Source organism: Thermobia domestica, chromosome 11, assembly GCF_964235325.1.
Source record: "Thermobia domestica chromosome 11, izTheDome1.hap1.1, whole genome shotgun sequence".
Lineage (NCBI taxonomy): Eukaryota > Metazoa > Arthropoda > Insecta > Zygentoma > Lepismatidae > Thermobia > Thermobia domestica.
The window spans coordinates 215,278,229-215,300,776 of record NC_137464.1 but is presented as its reverse complement, the minus strand read 5'-3'; the positions used below and the strand labels follow the sequence as shown (position 1 = coordinate 215,300,776).

General features: G+C 36.6%; 2 protein-coding genes across 2 annotated transcripts in view; one reads left to right on the top strand and one right to left on the bottom strand.

The window, feature by feature from the left end:
- Window positions 1-22,548, top strand: part of LOC145664727 (katanin-interacting protein-like) — a gene marked incomplete in the record, with an annotated part of 85,951 nt that overhangs the window by 22,749 nt on the left and 40,654 nt on the right. The window contains 2 exon segments of the mRNA XM_081731608.1: window positions 43-299; window positions 8,685-8,882. Coding sequence (XP_081587734.1) covers window positions 43-299; window positions 8,685-8,882 — 455 coding nt within the window.
- The window catches only part of LOC145664728 (uncharacterized), a 75,350-nt gene continuing 66,564 nt past the window's right edge, over window positions 13,763-22,548 (bottom strand). Inside the window, exons 2-4 of the mRNA XM_081731609.1 lie at window positions 21,666-22,460; window positions 16,101-16,535; window positions 13,763-14,772 (exon numbers count right to left, since the gene is read on the bottom strand). Of these exons, the coding sequence (XP_081587735.1) occupies window positions 14,255-14,772; window positions 16,101-16,535; window positions 21,666-22,329 (1,617 nt within the window). The 5' untranslated portion in view covers window positions 22,330-22,460 and the 3' untranslated portion in view covers window positions 13,763-14,254. The remainder of the gene's footprint in view (window positions 14,773-16,100; window positions 16,536-21,665; window positions 22,461-22,548) is intronic.

The window sequence follows — 22,548 nt, the reverse complement described above, 5'->3', positions numbered from 1 at the left end:
ATTTGCATGAAAAGTAAACGTAAACTTTTTTTTTAAATACAGATGAGCTTCAAACCTTGTACGAAGAGAAGCGTGGCCAGTCGGACAATAGTGTTTCTTCCTCTCCCGCCCATTCCCCTCAGGAAACAGGAAATCCTCCGAGAAAAGGATTAACGGATACAGATTTCATTATCCCAGAACTTCCACGAGGCCAGAATTTAACCATCAATATACGAACTACCTGGGGAGACAAACATTACGTTGGATTAAACGGGATAGAAATATACGGTAGTTGCGGAGAACCAGTGAAAATCAGTAAGGTAAGTAATCATCATGATATTTGATTCCCTGTGTCCAGTGCCGGCATCCAGAAATTATGTTGGACAGTGCGACACTTTCGTCATAACTCTTATTTTAGATTGTCCACACTGCCTTCTTCCTTGTATGTTACAATGTTATAGTTGTAGTAAGCCGTGAGTTTGGTCTTGATTGCTCCATTTTTTCTGCACGAAGGACGAACAGAGGACAGTGATCCGATTTCTCTTGGTCTAAAGATGTATCAGGGGCTGAAACTCATCGGACACTTTGCATACAGTACGAGGATAGTACTGTAACGTGTAGAAGTGTATACAAATGCAGTAAAACCTGGATAATTCGAACTTCTGTAATTCGAAAACTTCTTTATTTCGAATTTTTCTCTTGGTCCTTAGAATTTTATATACAAACAATGCTTTAAAAAAAATCATGGTTAATTCGAATTATAATCTGGATAATTCGAAGTTTTTGCCGTGTAAATCTAAAAGAGGTCAAGTCATCGGGTCGGATTTTCCAAGAAATGGATGAAGATACGTACTGTAGCAGGCTTTTCGCCCCACCCGCAGACTACTCAGCTTGAAGGTCATCGCACCCACCCCTCCACTCCTCCCAGCACGTTCACCAATGCGCTGGCCGGCCGCCTGTTTTGCACACGTCTCTACTGCACATAAATCACAATAGTAGCACTTCCCGACACAGTTCAGCAGTCGCATTTTTTGAAAAATGTTGATTTTTTTGAGTCTCATGACAGTTATTTGTCTATTAATACAGTAATATTCTTTTCTGTTTTTATGATTTTTTCAATGTTCATGCATAATACAGTGCTAGTGTATGTACGTACGTATTACAGTACAGTATTTTACTTCATATTGTATTAACTTATGTTTTTTCTAGTTCTACAATGAGTGTATGGTACTTATTATTAGCTCCAATAATGGTTTTTATGTTAAAACCTGAAGTTTGATTATTTATTTCAACCATTTACAAAAACTTTTCTAATTCGAATTTTTGGATAATTCGAATTTTTCTACTGGTCCCTTGAGGTTCGAATTATCCAGGTTCCACTGTGTATGGAGAAGTTAAAAGTGGCCGAATAATCGTGACACACGAAGAAGGAATAGGACGTACGTCAATCTTCACCACGTATCGACCATTGCAAAAATCAAGGTGTCGAATTTTTGACTAAAATAGTCAGAAGATGGAACGTTGATCCATCATTATGAGGCAAAATCCAAAAGGCACAGTATGAACTGGAAATATCCAGGATCACCAACGAAAAAGAAATTCAAGACTCTAACTTCCGTGGGAAAGGTGATGCCTTGTCTCAAAAGGGCCTGTACTGGAAGAGTACCTGCTTGCCAACATTTAAAGTCAGCAATTCGCAGCTAATAGCCAGATCTACTGTCGAAGACACTATTTTTGTTGCATGATTACGGCTCTGTTTCTCCTTGTTTCTCACTGCCAGAGAAGCGGCTATATTTTCTTTGCAACATAACAAAGAAAAATGGAGCAATTAAGATCAAACTCTCATAACGTTACAACAACACTGTAACCTTATAACATGCTATGGCAGATGGCAGTGCACACAATCTAAAGAGAGTTATGGCGAAAGTGTGGATAATTTCCTACTTCCTGTTGTGTTAAGGTGAAAAAAAGAATCTTCCTCTGAGCTCACACTTCCGTCTTTGCTACAGCTAATCCCGATTTCTGCAGCAAACGTAATTTGGTTGCTGTAATGTACAGAGTTGTTCATAACCGGATATTTCTGTGTTGAACGAATTTCTTGTGAATCAATACGCGAGCAAGATGGCAAAACATATGATAATCAGTGTGATATGGTTCAAGGCAAACTAAAAAGGCTGGAAGGGTTGGGTTTTATGCTGCAATTTATTGAGAATTTACATGGTGTTTCTGCGATTTATGGACAAATATTATAACGTTACACGATGACTTTATTTCTTTTGACGAATGCTAGATGCATGAAAATATGCCCAGATTAGATTTCCCCAGCTAAACACAACAAAAATATTAAATAATGGTCTGTTTGTTGTTTATTGAAGTTTAGCGTCCCATTTCAACTCAAGCTATATGAGATATAGATCTACAGTTTAAAGTGGGATCCGAACTACCGTAATGCGTTGAATGTTCTCCCACTGGGAATAGAATCCAAAAACCTGTACACCAAACGCGCGGTGATAGCCCTAGATTAGCTGGAAGGGCTAGATAATGGTTTGGTCTGGATTTATATGAACGTGAGAAATAACTAAACAACTTTAACCACAAACCACCATACAAACAGTAACGCTTTTTGTATGTGGGGAGTTCAGTGCCGTTCTTGCTAAATATTGTGTTGATTGTTTAATTGTTATACCATGTCTGTATTTATCATGTTTCAAGCAGGTGCATAAATCTTCTTACTTATTGGTAACAAAGTAAATAAGGAGAGTTGCGTACTTCTAGTCGATATGATTAGTTGACTAAGCAGCTGCGATCCAACCTTTCCAGCTTCCTGAAGGCTTTCAGGCGCCGAATAACTGTGGTGTGGTATGTATCAACTTCATTGGCTTTTACACACTGAACAGTTAAGCGTCTACGGTATTGTTGAGAAACTCATGAAAAATCATAACAAGTGGGTCACTAGGAGCCTTATTGTACAGTGTTTTATTCCCTGCACAGAATTTCAAGTACATAGGTACTTCCGTTACTTAATGTATTGATAGAATACATATTTAATATTAAGAAAGTTTGTACTCACGGAAGCAACCACTTGTAATGGCAATAGCAATTTGACCGTAGGGATTTTTCAGTGACTTTAATTTTGCTGCCTTTCTCAATACAAATTCAGTAAAGTATCAATGTTTCTGGAAGAATACATTACTGATGAATTTCCTGCACTGTAGGAACAATTTAAACTTAGATGTCCTTCAACTATGTATATGCTTCTTTACAGTGGAAATAGATAGGTTAATGTAACATTGTTTTCGGTATCCTTTTTTGTACGTATTGCTTTTTCTACAGAAAATAAGTATAATGTGATGTTATAATTAGTGTAAAAGATGTAGTGTTTCTGTTTTGAAGTCAATCCACAGGACAGTTCTCTGGCATTGCAATTACTGTGATTCCCTTAGACCAGAAAAAATACTAGAATAAGTGCAATCGAGTATTCATTATTCTGAACTTAATATTCTGGTAAGCTCTGAGTAGGTTAGCATAGATATATATTTTTTCTGCGAGCCCCAATGTAAGGAGAAAGCAACACATATATAGAAAGAAGGATGCCTAGAATAGTTCATATTAATTCATCTTGATCTTATTTTCATAGTAAACAAGTACATATATAGTTGAATAAGAACACCTTAGGTTCAAATGTTTCCCAAGTATGGAGAATTTACCGATAACTTAATTCTTCAAGCAATGTTGATTCCTTAAAGAATTTATACTGAGAAAGATGACAAAATCGAAGTCCCTGAAACGTCTACGGTCAAGATTGCCATTGTTACCAGTGAGTGCTTACGTGAGTGAAACTTTGTTAATATTTCCCATTATGGATGATTAATAACCATTACAACTCTGTGTTAATTTTATTAGCTCTCAATTGTGCATATATATCGAACTGAAGGACCTCAAATTGTACTTTTTTATTAAATGTTTTATGGTAAAAGTAAAATGTGTCTTGTTTATTAAATGCTTTAGAGTGGAAGTAAAATGTGTTGTGTTCAGTCATAGGCCTCCTGTACGGCATAACATTTAACAAGCTAAGAGCTACGCAACACATTGTTGGAAATCGTTGCTTTACGCTTTTATGCATTTAGACACGTAACGGACGATCGCCCGCATCTAAAGCACCAATAATGTTATCTTTTTGAACAAAGAAAGCCAAGTAAGAATGTGAATTTTTGTTAGGTCTTACGAGGGGCGTCCAATAAGTTATCTACCTAGACAGGAAGGAAGGGGTGGAACATAATGACTTACGCCAAAGCCACTTTGGGGGAATCCTGATGCGCAATTTGAGGTCAGTCAGAGCAATGCAGTGGCCGTGAGCAGTGTTTGTGCTACACCGCTTAGCAAATGTTTGTGTGACGCCGCGAACAATGGATTTGAATAAGTTGGAGCACCGTTCGGTCATCAAGATTCTCACTAAAGAAGGTAAGGGACCAAAGGAGACCCACGAGCGACTTGTGACAGTGTACCAGGATGCAGCACCGTCAACGTTTTTCGTCGGATAACGAGGTCCAGTAGGGCGTTTCCCAGTACTTTGCAGGCCATGACAAAGACTATTTTTTCTCCGGGATTTCTTCGCTGCACACAAAGTGGCGACGGTGCATAGACCTCCACAGGGACTACATCGAAAAACAGTGTTGACCAGGTGAGCCTATGTGCATTCCTCCCTGTCTAGTAGATAATTTATTGGACGCTCCTCGTACATAGCAGACAATCGTAGATCTGAGGTTTTGGATCTTATGAATGGTCATTCTAGTGTGGTTCAACTGCCTGTTGAATGAAGAAACTATTAGCCACACTTGATGGAATAAAATTTACTATGAGCCAAGTTCTTGAGTTTGATCGGTAACTGTCTTCAATTATTTAAAACAACAAATTAAAAGCCCCAACAACTCGTCTCTTTAAACAAAGGAGTTTCGTTTCCCATTGTAAAACTACTAGTTGATCTATAACTTCCGACTGCAATAGAGAAGTAATATTAGAGATTAAACCTGTTCATCGGAAGCTGAATCTATATCAAAACAAGTTTTTCACTATCTCTTACGTAAGAATCAGTCTTGAAACCGGAAGTTGGACTAGCTCTTACTTCTTCCAGTTTCAGTAGAAGAATAAAGCTGAAATAAAACCTATTCTTGGGATTCTTGGAATCCATGTTGGCTATTGCCATTTTCGTTCTGTGGGAATCAGTATTAAAACCGGAAGTACTAATATATTCCTATCACTTCCGGTCGCAATAGAGGAATAAAGCCGGAGTTGAAACCTGTTATAGCATTGCGTACCGTTCCGTAATTTTTATCACTTCTAGTGCAACTAGAGCGATAAAGGACGAAATGAAATTTATTGTTGAGACCTAAAGCCATATCAGAAAGCCACTTTTCGCTCTCTCTTACCATTTTTGGGGGCACGGTGGCTCAGTGGTAGAGCGTTCACCTCCGGTGCTTGGGATCCCTGGTTCAATCCCAGCTCGCGCCGTATGGACTTTGTAGTGGACAAACATCGTGCTCGTGGGTTTTCTCTGGGTTCTCCCGTTTCCTCCCACTTTTCATTCCACCATCTCACTCATTTCTCATAATCACCGTCTCCTTTTAGCCTAACCGGCATAACCGTGGGACGCAGACTTCTTACAATTTTAACTCTATAACAATTATTATTGAAACCGGAAGTGGTATTACATTTCTACTACTTCAGGTTTTATTAGAGATATACGGGTGGAAATGTGTCTTTTCTTCACATGTTGAATCGATTAAAAAAATACCACCTATGTCTGTCTCTTACTATTTTTTATTCTATGGCAATCAACGTGAAACCGCAAATGGTTGATTCTACCACTTCCAGTTCGCACCGAATGTTAACAAAGAAGATAAAATTTCCTTTTGGGATGCTCAATTAATTCCAAAGACCGCTTCTCGCTATTTATTACTGTTTATACTGTATGGCGTTCAACGTCGAAACTGGAAATGGTTAGTTTCTGCCAGTTTTAGTTTCAGTAGAGTGTTAACGGATGAGATGCAACTTATTGTTGGAACGTTGGATTCGATTCCTAGAAACCACTTCTCGGTATCCTTTACTGTTTCTGCTTAAAGGAGATCAACGTTGAAAACGGGAATAATAGTAAATTTCTGCCACTTTTTCTTCTAATAGAGATAGCCTCTTCTCTTGAGACGTCGAATCGATTACAGAAAACAACTTTTCGCTATATATATATTACAGTTTTCGTTTCATAGCGATCAATGTTGAAACCGAAAATGGTTAATTTCTACCATTTCCGGGTTAAATAGACGGTTAGCACGGAAGATGGAACTTTGAATCGAGTTTTAAAAAAATCCTGTACTGTTTTTGATCTGACAGACAGACGTTCCACAAGACTACTGATAGTCATGCATAGCATAATTTGCAAGTCTTTGTACTCTTTTAGATCAGTCTCTCTCGACATACCTGACAACTTTTTGATATGATCTTAATAAAACGTATTGTTGAAAAATCATATTGAAATCGTGAATTTTGAATCTTTTGCTATATCTATTGATATTTTTCTTGATACCTTGTTTCCCCCTTTCTACTTATGCACTTAAAATATCGTTTAGCTGCATACAATTCCAACCATAACAAGAAAATTAGATATCAATATAAGCTTAGTTTCACTTGGTTCAGAAGGATATTTCCATTTAATAACATATTTTGCTGATAACTGTTCTATAGTGACAGCGTGAAGTGAGTGGGCATCGTAAGATTAAATCTTGAGAATTAAATATGAATTAATTTTGTACTTGAAATTTTTTTTCTACATCGTTATCGTAAATTCCCGATTCCAGTATCGTGCCTGGTCTGTGTATGAGAGATCTGAACGTCTTTCTTCTCATATTCTTTATCCTAGATCTTCGATCTTACTCTCTTCCTTCTTTCTACATTCTTCTGCTTTTTTTTTTTTGTTTTTTTTGTTTGTTCTTTCCTATAGCCGTTTTCTGGCATTTTTATATGAAGGATCTTCTCAGATAAACGGTCTTATTGCGTTGTTTTCATACGCTCGTACCATCGTTCCCTAGATTTTTATGTCTGTATCTTGCACACTCTCTTATTTGAATGTATACTTGATTATTTTAATTGTTTTTACAAGAATCTTTTCAGGCATTGTTTATATTCTGTACTTCTTTTTCCGTCATGATTAATGTTTCCGCAGTGTAGTATTAAGTACGTATATTGTAGTCGCGTTTTAGCTTTCCTGTGTATGTACGAGGTTTCCACCAACCTGAAAAATCTGGAAAAGTCAGAGAATTCATCTTACTTGTAAACAATCTGGAAAAATCTGGGAATTTCATGAAAAGCTGAAAAAGTCTGTCAAAGTCCAAGGATTTTTTTACTTCTCAGAATCCATTTCTCTTTTTGTCTTACCTGGCTATTTAATCAGATTTTTTATAAAACTAATTAATTTGTTTTGCATGATTTCTCTATCTATCTCTGTATATATATATATATATATATATATATATATAGAGAGAGAGAGAGAGAGAGAGAGAGAGAGAGAGAGGCGGAGAACTTTATCTTGCAATAAAACACAGAAAAATGTTTTTAATATCCATGAAATCGGCTTTATTTGACAGATCATTTTATGGCATTAATGTTTGAATATTATTTCGGGCATGTGGCCACCGTTGCTGGCGCGTATATGGCGTAATCTGGAGGTCCAATTTTCAAACACTCTTCGCAGTAAATCAGGCTGTACTTCGGCAATAGCGCGTCGAATGATGGCTTTGCAAGTGCTCAATTATTTTTGGTTTCTAGGCATAGACATGTGACTTTATATATTCCCAGGGAAAATAATCTAATGGCGACAAATCGGACGAACGAGGTGGTCAGTTAACATGTCTATTTTGTGAAATTAACCGTTCGTCAAATGTTTCTTTCAGTAAATTAACTGTGTCGGGCGCTGTGTGGCATGTGGCGCCGTCCTGCTGAAACCATGTCTGCAACATTGATGTCTTTCAATTAAGTCACGAAAAAGTTAGTAATCATGTCTCTGTACTGTTCACCGTTGACTGTAACGTACTGACCAGTATCATTTTGAAGATATCAACACTATGCTGCACACCATTAATCGCTTGTTGTGTCTGCACTGTACGACGTCTTACAGGATGAATGTTATCGTTTAGAGTAAACATATTGCGAAAACGATTGATAATTTTTGGAATTAATCGCTCTGACGGACGATTATGAGCACCGTAAAATGCACGTAATGCCCGATGAGTTTGTCGAATTGAACTATGGTTTTCAAAATAAATTTGCACAATTTGCAAACGTTGCTCCGGCGTGAGTCTATTCATAATGAATTGCCAAACTAAAACCTCAAAACAACCGAGAACTGTAATACCATCTGTCACAGAAAACAGTATTGCCAGTTTAAAGTTCTCCGCCTCTCTCTTTCTCTCTCTATATATAAACTTTTATATACACTCACTCAGTCACTCACTTTCCCACTCTCTTTCTCTCCCTCTCACACAGACCAATATCACTTCGAACTATTCCTTTTGCACACGGTTTGTCCGTTTTTTTTTTTGTTTTTTTTTTTCCGTATTTTCACACCGAAGTTCCTTAGGTACATAGTCAATATGCCATCTCTTGACCTTAGTATGACGTAACTGTTTGTTAACTATTATTATTATTATTGTTTTCAGATAAGTGCAGATCCAGCGGACATTAACGTACTCCCAGAATATAATAAAGATCCTCGCGTAATCACCAATCTTATTGACGGTATTAACAGGACACGTGATGATATGCATTTGTGGCTTGCTCCATTTACCCCTGGAAGGAATCATTTTATATATATTGGATTTAAAGATAAAGAAGAAGTGGCGATGATCAGAATATGGGTGAGTTTTGTATCTTTAGCATGATGGTATAAAAAGGTATAGAAATTATATAAATCTTCTAGTATATACACAAACAGGAAAACCTGTTAAGTTGGCCGTTTCACTAACTTGACCATTTGCTTAATTTATTAAATGAGAGATGTATACAAAGTTTAGTGTAACTTAATACTTGGAACAGAATGTAGTTAAACAAACTTCTAAGTATAACAAAGAAATATTACTCTTTGGATTATTAATAGATCGTTAGAGTTTAGAAGCAACAGAAGAGAAAAGAATGCCAAATATTCTGCCAGTTATTTTATGTGTGGATGCCACGTTTGGAGTAGTTCACTAAACAGTAAATACTAACCAAGGGTGCAGAGTTAGCAAAATATCCAAGTGGTATTAGGAATATAGTTATGTAATAGTGATGGGCGTTTCAGTCCGTTTCAGTGAGTCATTCACTCCGAACTAGTTCGTTTAGTTCATTTAGTTTCTTCAGGTTGTCAATAATGACATTCACTAGCATTTGGGGCTGTTTGATGTAGGATTTAGATTTCTGAGCGTTCGGCATCTAAGGCCATTTAGCCCATCACGTTTGAGGGATGACGTCCCTCGGCGAGCACACTATCCGGGGAAAGGGAAAGAAGGAAGCGTCCTGGGACCTATAAGTTAGGTACCACCCCATCATTTGCCTGGTGTGAATGAGGAAAACCCCATTCAGGGTGGCTGGCCTGGAAAAGCGTTTACACTTTTTTGACCGAGTAACCCCACCGGGAATCGAACCCGGGACCGCTCACACCTTGGGGCTATTGAAGTGGGGTGAAGGGAGGATTTCTCCATGATAACTAACGCTCGATGTGTGCGCAACTATTTTACGAATTGAAAAGACACTGAACTAGTTAGATAGTGAACTACAAGGTCGTCTTTTATTTAGTTTAGCAACGAACTGGTCAGTGAGATAACTTCGAGTTGTTCACGAAGCCATCATTGTCGTAAGATTTTTCTTTGGCATTGACAAATTATCTCTTACATATGGTAAATTAGAAGTCGAGTAGAAGACTAAAATAACAAACTTTGTACCTTATAAGAAAGAACATCGGCTGCATCACATCTTTTAACATCAGCTGTGTGACTCCTATGTGAGGTGTCACTTGAAATTCCATAGACATACTAGCGATGATATCAGGTGGTGGCCCGGAAGGGAGCGGAAGATATTCCCTCTGGAGCTACAAAATCTAATCTGGAATCACATTTCATTTAATTCATAATGTAGATTATTAGTAGGGGGCGGAAGTTGATAAAATGTCATCTTTTTTTCTGATATCGTGGACACAATGCCGATCAAATAAACATAATATTACACTTGTTCAAAAAGAAAAAAAAAATCATACTTTCCAGTTTTCAGCTTTCGACTAAAACCTGTGATGTCAGTTAGCGAATTACGCAAAACAATTGTGTAAAAATTTTCGCTGAAAAAAAAAATAAGAATTTTCTCTATTTATCACTAGATTCCTCGCTGCTTTCTATATTTCTTCATCTATTTTCTTAAAAGGGATTAAATTGAAGTTACAACATCTCTTACAATATCTAAGTTGTACTTTTTGTATATTTTATAGTACAAAATGACACATTGTGGTTTGGGAAAAGGACGCAAATTTAGAGAGGGCCAGGCTTCCTTTGGTTGCGGGGCCTCTTTCGTTGGGGTCAGTTCGTTCGCAAGCTAAACAATACTATTATATAAAAATTTGACTGTAAGTAACAATGAACCAGGGATATTCGGTTTCTCTTGCAACACTTTAGAATGAAGTATAAAAATGTCGGAGCCTGATTCTACAATGAATGTAAATTCCGCATAATGATTTATCCAGTTTGTTTGTAACAATGATGGCAGAAAATATCACGTACAAAACTCATCTATTTCAAATCAAGTTTTCGGCTCTCCCCTGAACCCTTCTTCAGAGAAAACAAGATAAAAAAAAAAAAAAAAAAACAAGGAAATACAGAGGAATGATCTTATCGAACATTACACTTTTTGACCTATATATTGCTGCGATTCACTAGTCAAGTAGCGGTGTGACTCGTTGTGGAATGGGGAGCCCCAAGTCGTGTGTTCCCTTGGTTAGATAGTAAAAGTTACCAACTTATTTATTTATCAATTTTTACCAGAAATGTGTGTTTTTTTAATCCTAGAAAATCCGTGCTCGCATCTGCTACGTGAAGGACCAGGTGGGAAGGGGGTGAGGTCAAATTTACCCCGCTAGTTTTAAGTAGCTTTCAGAGTAGGTTATATTTGTTCAATTTGAGTTAACGTGTTGAACTAAATTTCAAAAAAGAAAATTTTCAAGGAATGTTACTTTTTATTTGTAAAAAACAGGCTAAATACATTGCTAATACTGCTTATATATTATACCAAATTTCTTATAATACCATGTAGAAAAGCAGTATTATAACTAACACTCGACAAGTTCTATCAAAGCCTAAGTTTTTATATAAAGGTGTAAAGTAACATTTTAAAAAAGTAGTACATGTTTCAGATATAAAAAACAAATGAAAGAAATTTTGGGTAAATTGAGTTGATTTTGAGTTTAACGTCCCGTTCAGCAGCGAGGCTATATGAGACGTGGACCTACTGATTAACGTGGAATCCGAACCACATGAGCTCCCGCCGGGAATCGAACCCGGGCCTAAATTTTGGGTAAAATCAAGATGGGTAGCTCCTATGACCCAGGGGGGAGGTCAAATCGGCCCGCATAACATGAGTTATTATTATTATTATTATTATTATTACAAAAAACAATGCAGTATATTCGAGTTGAAAAAAATCGAAAATGAACCTTTCATCAAAAAAGACAGTAGAAAAAAAAAAGAATCCTGAATACATATTAATCCATATAAACCAAATATAAAAGAACTCGCGGGCAAACTTGACCTCCTTGGTCTTTCTAGGGTTAATCAAACTCTCCTACTCATTATTAACCAATCCTTATGTATGTCGAGTTTTAGTTGTTTGAAAAGAATAAACAAGTTTGTTTCTGTTTGAAAAAATGTTTATTCTTATAGATTAGCCAAAATTCAACGTAGATAAAGTTGGTTAAATAGTGAATAGGATAGTTTTATCAATTTATTTTATTTTGTTGGCAACTTTTTCTATCCAAAGGAATCTCTTCACAACTTGACCTTGCCTTTCCACAGCGAACCACATCGCTATTTCACGAGCGAATCTAGCACTTCTCTTCCCCGGTGAAACCATTCCTTCATATTACTTTGATGTTTTTATTTCTCTTAATCTCTTCTCTTTGACGTTCTTATCCTCTGTGAACAAGGCTCCAAGAAGAAGGCGAAAGCGTGAAGATGCAAAGATTATTCAGGAATTAGAATTCGAAGTGTGATGATTGGTAATATTCCTGGGCGGGTCAACATATCCTTTGAACTCTTAAAATAAAATTTGTTTCTTTAGTGGCCTGTTAAACTGCTGAATTCTTGGAGTGTAGTACTGTTACCATCCTCAGAATGTGTACCTACAGCACGTGCCGATAATATAGCAGTTTAACCATAAACAGGACAATGAAGAAAGAGGGTAAATATTCACAAACAACATGATCTGCGCAAAGCTTCCCAGGCTTTCAATTACTTCAAATTATTATTATTATTTCGTTTTTTCCGTAAGAAGTGAATCCATATTAATATTTATTCGCGAGAAGATAGTAAGCTGTAAAGTTTAATGTGGAATCGCTTCTAGGGTTTGTGAGACATGGACTTACTTCAACGTGAGATCCGAACCGCATGTATTTTCACCGGGAACTGAGTTTTACAAATATGACGTTTCATCCTTTCAATTTGATTTTTAATTTAGTGTTCCTTTCAGCAGCAAGGTTATATGAGAAGTGAACGTACAGCTTAACGTGGGATCCGATCCACATGTTCCTCCGAGAATCAAGTCTGAGTCTCCCACGCCAATCGTGCGTACGCTAACCGCTTAGCCACGAGGAAGCTCTTTTGAGTCAGACCACGAGGCCTAAGGTTTTATGTGGAGGGAGGTAAAGGCTCGACACTACCTGAATTCGGCATTCCTGGAGGTGATGTAATCACTAACAGTCTTCTTACATCCCCAGATATCCGTTTAAAGGCGACTTAGTGAACTTCAGCCGTGTTGAAACGAGGGTAGAATGAGTAAAATTTGCCCCCACCGGAGATTGAACCCGTGCAGCCCAGTTGGAAGATAGATGCCTTCACGACTACGCTAGCATGGCTCGAATATGGCTTCTAGTGAAATGAATTTGATTTTTTTTTTTCTACCCATAATTAACATGCCGTCATTTTGTAGTTAATTATGAAAATAGATTCTTATAAACTTAATGACGTAAGATTAAATTATTAACAAAAACTCCAATAACTGAAATTTACAAAGGGGTTATAAAGCTATCAAATAGAATAAGATTTAAAATATTCTTCGCGCTGTGTTATACAGCTAATAAACTTCTAGTTCACAAATGAGGATTTTAAATGGGAATTAACAGTTCATGTCTAAATAGATAATTAATAATGCAAAAGATAAAAATAAATAAATTTTAAAAAAATCTTGTTACACCTCAAGGGAAGGAAAGTTCGTTGACTAGAACCGTGTTGCTTTTAAATAAAGCGTCTGATTATATTGATGTCCCTGAATAATAACAAACTTTAACTTTTTGTTAGTATTTATGCATGTTTCCTCGTGCTAACTCTTAACAGACGAATACGATAGGTGAGTACTCAAGATGTTCTCAATCTGGAGATCAATAATTCTCAGATTTTTTCCTGCATGTAATTCTAGGTGAAGAACATTTCAATCTTGGTAATAAAACAGTTGAATTTTTTATGCATTTTTATGTAATTGAGAATAAAATATATTCAAATGCAGAATATTACAATGACAACAATATAAATAGTATATATATATATATATATATATATAATGTAATACATGGAAAGAAAAAAAAACTTAATATTACAATAAAAACAACAAAAGTAGCTCTCTCTGTATTAAAAAAAAAAGGACTAAACTATACGGCAAGTAAATATCGACTCCGTTATCTTGGTGATGCTGTCATCAGTTCTGACTATTAATCATTATTTTATAGTACTTTTTAAAAGAATTACATGATCAAACGCCTCTCAATCCGCTCAATTCACATCACTTCAAAATTTCCTCCTATATAACAAAGAGGAGTGTCAATATGATTATAATATAAAAGGAACATAATTCATTTTTATTCTCGTTATACTGCAATTTTCTAATTTAACCTAGTTTTTTCTAACATATTTAACATATTTGATCACAATATTTCATGTGAACAAAAAAGATATGATGCCGTTTATCAAGTGCAGGGATGTGCAGTGTTGTCCCTATTTTTTTATTGAGAATTTTGTACATCTGAAACTTTCTGCAACCATAAACTGATTGCATCATCCATGGGGATAATTTTCGTAAGTTGTTCTTCCAGGTTCAGAGTTTTCATCAACTGCAGCAAACCACGCACTCTAAAATTAGCATTTCTAGGACCTTCAAAAACGAAACTATCCCCAAGAAAATTTATTATCATGTCATACAATTTATGACTTGTTTTTGGACAGTTGCGCTTGAAGACAGGTAAAGTGTCAACAAATCCTGCAACTACTGATGTGAATTTCTCCATAAGATCGTGTGCGTATATATCACGTAATATGAATCGTGCATTGAAAGGCAGGTTGTGGCAAGCTAATACAATGTTCCCTTTTCTTGTTGCAAGGAAGTCAATGAACTTCCTCCACGCATCTGCTGCCGATACCGTTTCCACTTCAAATACATATGAGAAAAGTTTTCCTCTTTTGATTGAAAACCCATTGATTTGTGTGATTTTCTCAGGAATGCCATTTTGAGGCATGATACAAGGTCTGTATGATAAGTAATGAGACTCGCCGCGCCGCGGCGCGCGTGTCGCTGGAGCGGGTTTGTCGGTGATGGAGGATGTAGGGGGGGGTCCGAGCAAAGCAACGCACCGCGCGTCAGTTGGCTCCGAGCCTTAGTGGAGCGCGGACAAGCCTTGGACAAAGCCCTTGTGAACATTCTTGTCACGGCGGAAAATCAACAAACATGGAGGGTTCCATCGAACAGCGTTATGCGATCAAATTTTGCGTTCGCCTGGGGAAAACGGCTACTCAGACGCTTTCTCTCATCACGGAGGCCTACAAAGAGGAAGCCCTATCCAAAGCCCAGGTGTTTCGTTGGCACAGTGCGTTCCGGAACGGCCGGGAAAGCGTTGAGGATCTGGAGAGGGCTGGACGCCCGACAACAGTGACTACGGACGAAACTGTGGCAAAAGTGAGGGATCTCCTGAACTCAGACCGTCGATTATCGTTGAGATTGATTGCTGATGAACTCGATATGAACCACACAACAGTGCACAAGATTGTGACGGAACAATTGGGAATGAGAAAAATCTGTGCGAAACTGGTGCCGCGAGTGTTGACTGACGAACAAAAGCAACGACGTGTTGATTGTTGTCAGGAACTGTTGAACCTCATGAACAGTGACCCTAACTTTGAAGATGACGTCATAACAGGTGACGAGTCGTGGGTGTTCCAGTACGACCCTGAAACGAAACGTCAAAGCGCGGAGTGGCACACTCCTGCGTCCCCGCGCCCCAAGAAGGCCAGAATGTCGAAGTCAAAGGTGAAAACAATGTTGATTGTTTTTTTTGACAATGTGGGGGTGGTCCACAAGGAGTTTGTACCCCAAGGACAAGCCGTCAACGCCGCCTTCTACAAACAAGTCCTTGAGAGACTGCACAGGAGCGTCAAGCGGAAAAGACCGGCGATCGCTAGCCGGTGGAAGTTGCATCACGACAATGCCCCTGCCCACACCGCCTTCTTAGTGACCTCCTTTTTGACCCGGATTGGGGTGGAAGTCCTTCCACAACCACCCTACAGCCCAGATGTGAGCCCGGCCGACTTCTTCCTCTTCCCGAAGCTGAAGCCACGCTTGAAAGGAACCCGTTTTGCAGACGTCACAGCCATCCAAGCAGCCGTGACCACATTTCTAAAGGACATGCCGGCTGCTGACTTCCAGGGGGCGTTTGCAGCGTGGAAACATCGATTGCAGAAGTGCATCGACGCAAGAGGAGAGTACTTCGAAAGCTTTTAAGTCCCTGTACAGATCAGATCAATAAAACAATGTTTCCAGACCTGGTCTCATTACTTATCATACAAACCCTGTATAAGCGGAAAATGTACCAGAGTTGTTAGCTGCAGTGATCTGACAGATTTCTGAATCCTTCTGTATTCCGGTTGTTTCCATACTAAAATAAACAACACAGCTTTCTTTGCTTTGTGTTTCGGTAGAAGTAGAATTTGAGCTTGCGTTCAATTTAAGATCTTCCATCTGATGAACAGCTTCATCAATTGACGAAGCAGCAGCAGCTCCTGCATTTTCGTCATGGGAGTCGTGTTTTACTACGTGTAGTTTAAGATTTTTCATCTTAGAAGCTATCGAATCTAATGATGATGAAGCAGCTAGTTGATCCTGTTTGGTTGATCTTTCGCGAGTATCCTTCTCTGGTAAATTTCCCCGACGTTTCACATCCTCATTAGTCCGTTTGGATTGTTTAGTAGGCGTCATTTTAGTTGGTGATGATTCTTCTGCTTTTACCTTCTGCCCTAGAAAAAAAAAAAAAAATGTGAAAATGCTGTACTGACAATGGATAGCAAATAGGGTTATGGAAACAAAAATAGTATTTGGAATTATTACGTTTAGGACGTCTTCATTTGTTCCCATACCATAGAACATTTACTATAATATACCGTATTTGCTCGCGTAATTTGCGTCATCCCATATTTTACGCGCCCTAATTTTCAAAGGATTATTTTAAATTTAATTTTGGTTCCATGTATTTTATGCACAATTTTCTTTTACTCTATAATATAAAATGTTTTTTAAATACCTATCTTTTGTAATTAAAGAATGGGCATGATGGGGTTATTAGGAATTAAATTTCTGGGCTGTTGGCATCTAAGGCCCCTCACGTATATGAGGGATGACGTCCCTCGGCGAGCATACTATCCGATGAAAGGGAAGGAAAGAAGCAACCTGAGACCATTATGTTAGATATCATCCAGGCATTTGCCTGCTATGAATGAGAGAAACCTATGAAAAACCTCAACTCAAGATGACTGGCCTGAAAAAACTGTTCCACTTGTTCGACTGAACACTTGTGGAACCTCTCGCACCAAAGGTGAGAGCATTAGCGACTACACCAAGCGGGGCCACAAGGGAATTTTTATTTCAGCGTTTCTCATTTTTTTTTTCAAAGGAGGATCACTTTCATTAGTCAGATGTTTTACAGACTATCTATTTTCGGCGATTCAAAAGTAGATTTATAATTTTTTTAAAAATATTTTCAGTATTTAAATTAGTATTAATTAAAATTTCATTAATTTTGTATTGGTATCGATAGAAGAAAATTGAAGGCTAATAAGAATATTTTATAGAGTAGACAGGGTATAAATTTCATAAAATGTCAGCCGTAGAAAAGAGTGAAAGACGCTTGCTTATGTGATTTCTAAATTGACTCATCCCTGAGAAACAGCTGATAAGTAAAGAAAAGAAAAAAAAAGTGATTTTATAGGAGAACCGGTCCCCTCCCCCTCCCTCCAGCAAACATACTTTCAGGCTTAAGTGGATAATGACTTAACAGTTTCCTCACGTAATCTTACAAGCTATTGTTTAGAAAATTACTTCATAAGATGCGGAACAAAAAGGTGAACAGTTTTATACCAAAAACTCATTAAAAAAAAAAAAAAAAAAAAAAAGTTATCCTGTTCTTCCCGGGGATGAGTTAAGTAAAGTTCTAAATTAGTTTTATGATTCGAAATTTACTTGAATTTTATTTTTTCTTGTCTTTTTGCACTAATGTTTAACGTAAGGAGACTATAAAGGACGGACTTTAAGGACCACTTATGATGCGCGGACAAGTTTGAGAAACGCTGGTTTAAGAAATTATCAGTGGATACAAGCATACGGGTAATAACTTACTCCCAGTTTGACCACTGTCTATGGGACAGGAAGTAGTTTTAAAAAAAAATCCGCATATTTTACGCGCCCCGATTTTTCAGTGGCCAAAATACATTTAAAATGTGTGCAAATACGGTACTGTCTAGGTATGTGAAGTGTGTATTCTTCGTCCGATAACAGACAATATTAGTGAATAATATTTAAGAAACATAACACACTGGCTCTGTTTTCATTAAAAAAAAAAAGAAAAGAAAGAGAGCTAATCCTTAAGTAGAATATATTAAAAGGCTATACAGTAATGTTAAAAAGGAGGTTTTACTTCATAACAGACTAATTAGGGAATAAAAGAAGCACCGAATAACAATTGTTGTTTCCTTGTTTCTTATCCTAACTGAAAAAAACTAAATCAATTCGCCGTATTTGCAAATATACACATCCTCAGTAAAAGTCACGAGTTACACCACGAGTATCAAGCAACACTAAATTTTAATTTCAATAAAAATGTCGGTTAATTCCCCTCAGTTTGAATATGTGGTTTACAGAGAAAGTTTAAGAATACTTTACATAACGTGGTTAATTGGTTCTAAGAAACGTTTGTCGCGTATAAAACTGCATTGTTCGATGTCTATTTACAGTAGGTTTAAAGTGACACAAAATTTTAGGATTGAAAATAAGAAGTCTGAATTGACAAATATACTGGCAATGTGTAATAATAAAAACTGCGTTGTTCAGAATAGCATAATGCAAGATATTCCTGTAGATCCAGAAAATACACTCAGCCAGGCATGTGCTCTGGTGATTGGGATTGAGAAAGCATGTCAAGTTGGAATGACATGACATTTTTTGCCTAAGCAAACCTGAAACTGCGTGGGAGGAAAAGAAGTTTGTCATAAGCGGGTAATTCTAATATCAATGTTCTTCACTTATGACCTGCGCTTATATCATCATAACTAAAATATGTAATACTAAAGTTAAGATAATCTGTTTTATTTATTCATTTGTTTAATTTTTCGGCTATGAAAAAGTAATCAGCAATAGTAAAAACGGAACTGATTATGTCATTCGCTTCTCTTGTTTGTTTCTAAACCTTCTAAACGAAGAATACAGCAAAACATGGAATTAATTACTTTAATTTGATATATTTTTTCAATGTTGTGATTTATACGAAAATACACATACCCAAATACCGTTTCATGTGAAACTATTGACATAAATACATTTACATTTGAATAATATCATTAATTCTTATAAATACTCTTTCACAGTAGCTCTTACTAATGCATATGACTTAATAAATGAAATTCCTGAGTAAATATTAAATATGATTTTAGATCCCTTAATGATACTGGATGTTACTAAAAGTAAGTTGAACAATACACAAAGGAACAAGTCAGAAACAAACAGGTGGCCGGTGCTATGCAGTAGAGCGGCCTTACAAATTGAGATTACTGTAATTTGTGTTTCTATATATTTTTATATTTTAGGTATTAAAAATGCTCTGTATTAACTTTATCCAGTATCAGTATGTAAAATTTCCTGTTTATTTTGAAACAATGCTCGCACTGGAAATAAATACAAGTATGCGGTCTGAAGCTGACAGCTACTGACAGAAGTAGCGAGTGTCCCTGCAGTCTGAGCGTATGGTCACGTATTCTGCGTACCCCCGTACGCCGGGCCTTCCCACCTATAAGCGAGTAAGTGCACGACTCCTGAAGGTAGCTTCACGCCAACATAGGAGAACTTAGGAAGAAAAGCTGCAAGTAAAATAATTAAGATGATCTACTCCGATTTAAATATTACGCAAAAATCCATAAATGGAAAGAACTGTATATAATGGAAAATTTACGAGGAAAGTTTATGATAATAGTTGAATCTATGGTTTAGTGTCAGGAATCTTCTGTTATGCTGCCCTTTCCCACTCTTAGGCAGTAGTGAGTACAACAGATGTAACTTATCTATCATGTCTTAATAACTACATTAAACATCATAGCAATAACAGCTAAACATATTCATAATGCATGTGATCTCAGTTCTTTAGGTAGTGTAAATATAGTCAGGCTTATCACGATGTCAAAGTGAAACATACTCAATAAACGAAAAAAGTAGGTATGTGCTATCTAAAATTATCGACTGCATTGAGTTTTGTGGTGCTTCGAGCTGCTTTCGAGGACACGATGAGACAAATGATTTTGATAATTGTGGCGTGGTCTTGGGACTGGTCGATTTTGTAAAAAAATTAAAAAAAAAAAAAAAAAAAGTCTAGGTTATACTGTTAAGGAACACTTTGAGTTAAGTAAAGTATCCAGTAAAATGTTCTAAGGAACATCCAATATTTTACCAAATGGCGTTTTGAACATATATTAAAGGTGAATCTTAAAATGATAGAAAAAATGAAGCGAACAGATTTTGCGGCAGTAATGGCATGTAAAACAACGCACATTTCCAGTTAAGTAAAACTAGTGTTGATTTTTCGTTGTGTAGTAAGAAGTGGAAAGGATTTTTGGAGATGTTTTCAAACTTGAAGAGCAAAATGCACATGCAATGAGGAATGAATCCTAAATGAAATGAAATCACTGTTCAAAGATGCTTCTAAAATAATGGCACAGACAAACGATAAAGCTTATGTGATGAGTGGTGCAATAGGCGGAGTCCAAGGAAAAATAAAGAAGTCAGTATTCATGTGCCCACTTTGTTCATTGTGGTGCACATCAACTAAATTTAATTCTGGAACGAGCGGCTAAACATAACCGATTAACGAGAGGATTTTTCTTTGACTTGTTAGTGTTTTCCACCTTGTTTTCGGGATCACCACAAGAACATATTTCCGTAAGTCTGAAATATTTCTGAAAGCTTAGTTGCATAAACCTTATTTTCTCACTATGCTATTCAGAGATACATCGAGGAATACAAATCTTTTGTGAAATCTAAAAGTGTCCTTTAAAAAATAAGAAAAGAAAAAAGTTTTTTTTTTTTTTTTTTTTTAAATGGCAACCCTACTCAGAAAGCGAAGCAAACCCGAAGACAGTCACGTTGATGCAAAAGAAATGTGGTGGGAAAGAATAGGTTGAAAACATGCCTCAGAGTTGTGTATGAGAGATAAGATTTCAGAAAATTGCAGGTGCTGTTCTTCTATTTCTACTTCAGCATATGTTATCATGCAATCTGCAAGATACGTTGTTAAAACTAACATTTATTCACACAAAAGTGACACATAATCGCAATTTAATTTACCTTAGCTTCGGGGATGGTAAGGGGCTGACTGACTTCGCAAAGCTTTTGCAGCACCCTCAATATTTTTTACCACCATCCGCCACTGGAAACAAATCATATTTGTCCAAGTCAAGTAAAACGTTAGCATTTGTCGTTCAACATGCATAGTTTAGTATATATGAACTTTTCTTTCTTACTACTATTTATTATATAAAACGAGTTATAAAATAAATACTTCACTCTCGAAATAATTTATCTTGTACTCAAATACGCTAAATACAAAATAATAGTAATAATACATAAATAAATATATTAGTTACCAATACGCCACTGAACGCAGTGGAAATATTAATATGGCTTAAAATGATTATTATGTTGCCTCCAATATTATAATCTAAACTGGATAGTTTTCAGCTACTCCTGTTCATTAGACTTCCAAATAAAGCATGCTGTTAGTATACTCATACAGTGCCTAAAATGTTACTATATCCACATACCTGAATTGTTAATATACCCATACAATGCCTGAAATTTAAAAAAATAAAACATAAGATTTTTCTACATACCAGTCTTTTTCTGAATATTTTCCAACATCGTAGAAGCTTCGGCTACAGAAAATATGTGTTCCTCAAACGACTCATGATCAATGTCCAGAGATGATACTAGTTGTTGCAGAGCTGTACAATCGTTTAAAGCATTGTGAGGTATGTAACTAAAATTCTCCCCTAAGATATCACTTACAAGGTCTGTTAACTTGTAACACACTCTGTTCGGTAAAATTTTTTTCATAAGCGAAAGTGTGTCGAGAAATCCAAACACTATGTACTGAAATTTAATTAACATGCGATGTGCTAGAAGATCTCGTAAGGTGTACCGTGCATCGAATCGTGCATTGTGCGCCACAAGAATAATAGGAGGTTCTATGGAAATAAGAAACTGTAAAAAATTATTCCATGCGTCGTAAATAGAATGAGTTTCTACTTCATTGTTATTATAAAACAATTTGTTTTTCTTGAAGGTAAGTCCATTAACTGCACTTGCTTGTGCTGGAATTTTACGTGTGGGTTGAATATATACTGAAAATTGCTCTGTTCCCCGTACTGCACTGATCTGCAATACTTCTGCATCTGGTGTCAATCCTGATGTTTCAATATCAAAATATACGGGACTGCATAATATATCATTATACATTACATATTCAGGAGATGTGCTTGTATTTAAGTGTTCCATTTTAGTAAAATTATACAATCCACCTCTGATTATTTTTTTCAGTACCTTTAAGATATTCTATAATGTGTTCCTTTCCTGTATGTAGAAAATGTATTTTTAAATGCAAACCATTCAAACCAGTTCTTCAGTTCCTGAAAGTAAAAAAGAAAAATATTATTACCATCAATTTTTCATTAAAGAAATTGAACGAACTTTAATGTGTTTGGCAGAAAGAGATCG